Source organism: Molothrus ater, chromosome 21 (genome assembly GCF_012460135.2).
Source record: "Molothrus ater isolate BHLD 08-10-18 breed brown headed cowbird chromosome 21, BPBGC_Mater_1.1, whole genome shotgun sequence".
In the NCBI taxonomy this organism is placed as follows: domain Eukaryota; kingdom Metazoa; phylum Chordata; class Aves; order Passeriformes; family Icteridae; genus Molothrus; species Molothrus ater.
Window position 1 is genome coordinate 10,331,350 of NC_050498.2, and position 7,088 is coordinate 10,338,437.

Below are 7,088 nucleotides of genomic sequence, written 5' to 3' on the forward strand. Positions count from 1 at the left end.
GGCTATAAAATGTTAACAATTTTAACTTACTAATAATACCTAAAGAAAATTATTCCAGAATTTGTACCTGTTCTTGTTCGGTTTTTGGGTTTTTTGTTTTGTTTTGTTTTGTTTAAATCTTGTCCACGGTTTTTTTATGTGTTAAAAACTTTTTGTCTTTTTTATGTCTCATTTTTAGAAGCTGCTAACTTGTGCCAAACCTCCACTGCTGCTACTACGCCTGTGACTCTTACTACTCCATTCAATATAACGTCCTCTGTGGCTTCTGGGACTATCACAAACCCAGTCACAGTGGCAGCTGCAATGAGCATGAGAAGTCCAGTAAATGTATCAAGTGCAGTTAATATATCCAGTCCGATGAACTTAGGGCATCCTGTAACCATAACCAGTCCTCTGTCCATGACCTCTCCATTAACGCTCACCACCCCGGTGAACCTGCCCACCCCGGTGACCGCTCCAGTGAACATAGCGCACCCCGTCACCATCACGTCCCCCATGAACCTGCCCACCCCCATGACGCTGGCTGGCCCCCTCAACATAGCCATGAGACCAGTGGAGAGCATGCCTTTCCTGCCCCAGGCCTTGCCCACCTCTCCTCCCTGGTAAACAAGTTCTAAACAGTATTAAAAAGGATTAAAATGGAATCCTTACCAGCAGTTCTTTTTTGGGTTTTGTTTGGTTGGGTTTTTTTTATTTTTTTTGTTTTGTTTTGTTTTGTTTTTGTTCTGTTGGGTTTTTTGTTTTGTTTTGTTTTAGTTAATAATAAATTCAGACTAAGACACTGGGGCAACACCATCAGAGACCACAGTAGCATCTTCCCCTTGATTTGGCTTGCATGGTTCAGGCTTGAGTTTCACTGGAGCACTTCATTTAAAGTAAGTTTTACATTGTAGCTGACTGATGCTGAATTAGAGCAGATACTTATTTGCCAGAGTTAAAAAAAAAAAAAAAAGGAAAAAATACCAAAAAAAAAAGGTAATTAAAAGAAACCAGTTTTATGTTTTATCCCCTCAAATTATAACTTAGAAAATTATTTTAATCTAAACACTAGCGAAGACCCCTCTGTATCTGTGACAGGGTGGATGGCTCATTTTAACCTGCCAGGCAAGTCCACTGTTTCTGAGCTAGTGTAGAACCTTTGTCTGTGTTGATGTTTTTTTTGTTTTTTTTTTTAAATGAGTAAATGCATTACAATGTTGTCATTAAAAAAAAAATGCATTTTTGGAGAAAATATGCATTTTACCTTTGGGAATATGGTAATTTCAGGCAGCATTCCCTATGGGAAAGGTGATACCAGCTCTGATATGCAAAGCATATGATAACTTATCATTCTAACTTCAACATATAATAGGGATTGTGACCTGATATTTGGAGATGTAAATATTACCCAACATATTACCCTAAGGGAATAGAGCATTGTAGTCAACATTTTTTTAAAAAAAACCTGTTATTGTTTGGTGAGAAACAGCCATGGCTGACAGAAGAGGAGTCGAAATGTAAACATGGTCTCTGAACAGTCAGACCCCCATGGGACTCTTATCTAGGAGCAAAAGGAGTGCTTGGAAACTTAAGGAAAATTGCTTTAAGCTGGAAGATTCTGGAGGCCCTGGGTGTGATTTTTATGCCCTCTGCCTCCCAGTCAGAGCCTGCTGATGTTTCAGCAGGGGACAGACGTGTTAGTTGTTCACTAGAAGTTTTGTCTTATATTAAATTGTATACAGTTTTTATTCTAACCACTAACTAGGTAGGATGCCCCTCCAGGACAAGCAGAGAGCATCTTTTAATTTCTCCCCTATTTCTTAATCAAGTGTTGTGCAAATCTGTTCAACTTTGTAAATATTTGCAAACATCATCATTTTTACGTTATTCTTCTATTGTGTTAACACATTTCTATCAATTTGTGGGAGTTCTGGGGTGCTGAGCTGTCCAGCCCAGAACTGCTCATAAATGGTCACACATGTTTAAGCTACATGTGCTTTTTTTTCCTTAACCTGTTTATCTGTACATAAAGTAGAAAGCAAAGTCTAGGGAAACAGATATACTTTTTAGACTATCATGTCACATATTCACATTTTTAAAACTTTGTTTAAAAAAAAAAAACAAACCACCCTAAACCCAACCTCTACATTAAATAATTAAAAAAAAAAGAGGAAAAAAAAAAAAAAGAAATTACAGTTGAGATGTTTTTATCTTAATGAATTTGAGAGCTCTGGAGATTAGCGTGTGCATTTTCACAGAGTGCTAGCAGGACTGCCCAGTCACACTGGACTGCTTCCGTTCCTCCCCGGCCGTGTCCGTGCGAGCAGTGATTGCCAGGCTGCTGGCTCAGGTGACAGGTATCTGTATCCTTACGTGGAACTGTTCTAGGGGCTTGGACTACATAGTAAAACAAAAACAAACAAAAAAAAATAATAGAGCTTAGTGTAAAATAATTTTATAAATGATCTTTTGTACTTTAGGACATCAAATTGTACAACTTTTGTATATATAAAAGCTTAGGAACTTTCTGTTTAGCAGAAAGGAAACACATTCCTACACTTTTAATGTATATGTTTGTTATAATGTCCATGTAAACATATGCCCTATGTTTGTGCCTTTTAATTAGTTTGTCTCAATAAACAAAAATGTAGAGAAGAATATGTAGCTATGACTTTGTTACCACTGTTCTTACTCCAGGTGTGTAGAGGTCTTTGTTTTGGCCCTGTGTAGAGCCCGGCGTGCACGGCCAGCATGTCCCCAGCCCCGCTGCCCCGGCCCCGCTGCCACCTCCACACCGTCCTGCATGTTGGGACCTGTAGTTCCCCAGCCATCTCTGCCATCCCTGGCCACCACACCACCTTGCACCAGTCTCCCAAAGTAGGTACAGCCTTCTGGGTCTGGGTAACCACAGCGATGACCCTTAGGTGAAATTTGGGTATCCCTGAGCTTAAAAAAAAACAACAAAAGAGAACAAAAGCATTAAAAGCCAATATGAAAATGTATACTAGAAGTGGTTATCTATGAATTACTTACAATAAACAGGTGTGAGACTTAATTGTATGTTGTCAATTACTGCAGTATTGACAGTGGGTCCCTTGTACAGCCAGCTGTTATTTTTATCCCAGCAGTGTAGCAGTAGAATAAACACATTAAACACCGGCAAGGAAATTTTTCACCGTGACAGAGGCTTCCCAAACCACTAAGCACGGTGCTCTTAGCGTGGCGTAGGAAAAGGGCTGTTTCCTTTTTATTTTATGTTGGTTCTGCTCGACTGTACCTGGTTTATGTCCACAAAGCTGCATTAGCTAATTGTCGACCTGTTTCATTTGTACTTGGGTAAACATTTGCTTTGTACCGTGTATTAATGGGTCCGAGGTGTGCTCCTCTGCTGTCTCAGTGCGGACATTGACTTCGCTCTGTAATGCCATCCTTGCAAATACATTAAGCTGTTTTTCTGACAAACAAAAGCTACCTGGTGCAGTAGTTTGTACGACGTGCATGCTCCCTGCTAAGCCGTGTCCGTGCCCGGCCGGGGATCCGCCGGCACCTCGCAGCGCCGCCGAGTTCAGGCTCTGAGAAAATGGTGGACGTGAAGAACAGATGCTCCTGTTACACCGAGTTAGTTCCTATGCAGCTGATGCGCTTAGCCTAGTTTATTTCATGGAAACTTTTAAGCTGGATGGAATCCAACATCCAGGGAAGCCTATTGCTGCCGCTGGTTCGAGTGGGGTTTATATCGAGCCCATTCAGGTCTCCGATTGCAGGGAGTTCAATAGGGGGTTTATTTTTTTCCTTCTGAAGTTTCTGTAAGCATTCAGCGTGAGGTGAATGGCTTAGACCGGCCGGCAGCTTGAGAGCCGAGTTTTGCCTTGGAAGGATGTGTGCTGTGGAAAGTCAGAGCAGGCAGATGGAGGGCACGGGAAGGCATCCTCCGGGCAAGGAGAGCGCGGGGAGGTGGCCACAGGGACGTAAGTATTGCAGCACAGCCAGCCACGCTGCCAGCAATGGGGTACAGGCTGTACAGGGGCTGGCTTGCTCTTTATTTGGAACACCCCAACACCTCCAGAGCGTGTTCGGGGTGAAGAGAAATTTGGGATTCAACCTTTTTTCAAGCGTTACACCCGAGTATTGTAAATTGGGAAAGTTCTGTTCAGTCACGATGGATCAGAGAGAAACACGTTTTAGTCTCAGCATACAAGTTTAATTCTCTTAGCCATTGATACAAATAAAACACTTTTTTTCCCTCTTACAAGAATTTTTTCCTTAGAGAGGCAAAAGAAAGAAGTATTTAATGTGTTTGCATTTGTCCACAAGAGGTTTAAAGAAAACCACCCAGACCCCAGTAAGCTGCTGAGCTGCAGCAATCCCAGGTTACATAAAGGGGCCGGGGCTGCCGAGGATTAGCCGGGGCATTCCGGGTGCTGATAAGCCTCCGAGTTCTGCTCACTCTTCCCTCACTTTTATTTTAGAAACAGCCACTCTGAGCCCTATCCTGAAAACTGCCTGGGGTTCATTTTCAAGGCTGTCGGGGTTAGATTCCCACCAAAGAGAGAAAATTGGAATTTAAAGAACGTTCAGGTTGTTAAAGCATCGAGCACTGTGATAGTTTTTATCTCAGGGTCCTGTACAGGAGCTGACTTGTTGAGAAATGAATGACAGTTTCTAACTGCTGGGCCCTTCCAAAAACTCCTGCCCTGCTTCATTGGTAGCTCAGTTTATCCATCTCAAAAATAGATTTAACAGTAATTTCAAAAGGTTGCTATTAAAAGCTCTTCAAGGTTTTTAATGCCATTGGGGTTTCAGTGCTTAAGTGGACCTTTTAACCAGTGCTTTTTAGGAGAAAAAGCGTAAGAATAAATCTCCTTGTCTCCTAACTGTCATAGAATAAAACAAATGAAACCTGATCCCCTTCTACGTATTTGTATAATTCAGCATGTTTATACTTGCTTATCTGTGGATTGTTCACTCACAGCTCCCAGCGCAGCAGCCGAGGGATGACAGAGGAACTACGTGCTAATTTTTATGTCAAAAATAGCTTTCACCTTTAAAGGCACACGCCTCAGTGGCTGTTTTCTAATTACAAAAGGAATGCCAAAGCTTCTCCCGAATCCATTTTACAGCTGTGTTCAGATTGGACTGTCAGCCCCTGGTTAAAATTGAGTGCTGAGGTCCTGACCTAGAAACAAACCTTTTTTGGTATTGCTTTGGAAAGAGTGTTTCAGTGCTGAGGAGCTGAGCCAGGCTGTCCAGCCAGCTCCCTCCACGGGCCCGGCGACAGCCGCAGCCTCGCGTCCTTCATCGCGCTCTGCACCGCCCTGGAGCCCCCCAGAGCAGGGCGCTGGGGGAGCTGGGCTGATGATTCTGAAAAATAATACATGTTTGCTTGTTGTTCTTCAGGTTTCTGGGCTAATCTAGTGGAATGTGTCCCTGCTCTTGGTGGGGGCTTAGAGTGAGATGAGCTTTGGGTTTCCCTTCCAGCCCAAAGCGTTCCATGTTTCTGTGACTTTTAGAAGTCCCAGCTTTTCCTTTAGGGAAGCATCAGTGCTTTCTGAAAACCAGACATTCGGCGTCTGCAGTTCAGAGCATTTACAATCACTGCCTCACAAACCGACCCATTTAGTAAAAAATAGGGCATTTTCAGGATGTGTGAAACCTTGTGTTTTCCAGAGAAGTCAGAAATATTCCATTCACCTTTTCACCCAGTTGTTTTCACCAGCTGTCAAGATGAAACCATTTCTGTTCTGTGTTTTCTGTGCAAGGTTTGTTTTTCAGGGAATTACCAATTTTGTTGGAATTGGCTGAATTAAATTCACTATTTTAACTCTTCATAGTTGTGTATTTCTATGCCCATTTCTTTTTACTTCCTAGCATCATTAGCAGCTAAGACCCATATCAAAGGGATATAAAATTGCTTGTTTTCCCTGAAACAAGCCTGGATTAGGAGGAGATTGCAGCCACCAAAGCTCACTGCAAGGCGCTGTGCCTTGAAGAGTCTGATCTGCGCTAACTTGGGGAAGAGAATGATGAGGCACATGTTCAGTGGGCGCTGAAAACCGAAGGTTTGCCTCCAGTATTTCCACTCCTACTCTGTGTTCCCTGTCAGAGCCTTCCACATCTTTACCCAGGACTGCTCAGCTCCCAGACACAGATGAAACGATGGAGCAGGACAACTGTCAGCATGAAGAGCTGTCCTGTGAGAGCTCTGGACCATCCCACACCTGTGCTCGGGCTCCAGCAGCCATAGCCGTACACCTGAGCAGTCTCTGGCTGTGGCAGGGTGCTGTGGGAAGCCGTGGTGCTCAGCAGTGTGGAGTTCTTCCTGCAGCATGTCTGGAAGGTTTGGAGAGCCCGGAGGGAAGTGGAGGCTCTGAGCTGCTGCTGCTCACAGTCTCGCTCTGGTCTCTGTGGAACGGGAAGTGTCTGCCCTGTGTAAACGGGCTCCTGTAATTTGTAAGAGGAGATCGCTTCCCGTCCCGAGCTGTCAGCCAGAGCGTGCGATACAGGGACGGCTGTTTTCTGTCTGCTCCCAGTGATGCTGGCTTATAACCCAGCTGGGATGTTCAGCTGTGGGGCAGCAGGGCTGTCTCCCCTTCCTTACCACGAGACTGGAGCTCCAGGCTCCAGAAGCCTGGGACTTTCCAAAGGTGTGGAAGAGGCTGAGAACCAGCCTAGAAATCTGGGATGGATCCATCCATCCATCCATCCATCCATCCATCCATCCATCCATCCATCCATCCATCCATCCATCCATCCTCGAGATGCTGCTCCCTCCACACACTGACCCCCAGGCCACTCAGGTCCGGAGGTGTTGACCCCATGGCTGGAGGTGCTGCAGAACCCTGGAGACATTGGAGGGACCCCGAGATCCCCAGGACCCCGTCAGGGCTCTCTCACCTCGGGGAGCGGCGGGGCCCGGGCGGTGCCGCCCCTCGATGCCCCCGGCCCGGCCGAATCGAGCTGCGCGCTCCCCACGGGGGGACGCCCCGGTCCCGAGGGACACTCCGGTCCCGAAGGACAGCCCGGTCCCGCGGGCCCCGCACGCCCCCCGCCCCCGCAGCCTCTTGGCGCGGCCCCGCTCCCCGCGCCCCCCCGGCCCGGCCCGGCCCGGC

The 7,088-nt window shown here is 45.6% G+C and overlaps 1 protein-coding gene across 1 annotated transcript in view; it reads left to right on the forward strand.

Moving 5' to 3' along the window:
- Window positions 1–5,805, forward strand: part of VEZF1 (vascular endothelial zinc finger 1) — a 19,087-nt gene extending 13,282 nt beyond the window's left edge. The window contains exon 7 of the mRNA XM_036395277.2: window positions 179–5,805. Coding sequence (XP_036251170.1) covers window positions 179–606 — 428 coding nt within the window. The 3' untranslated portion in view covers window positions 607–5,805. The remainder of the gene's footprint in view (window positions 1–178) is intronic.
- Window positions 5,806–7,088: the final 1,283 nt, after the last annotated feature.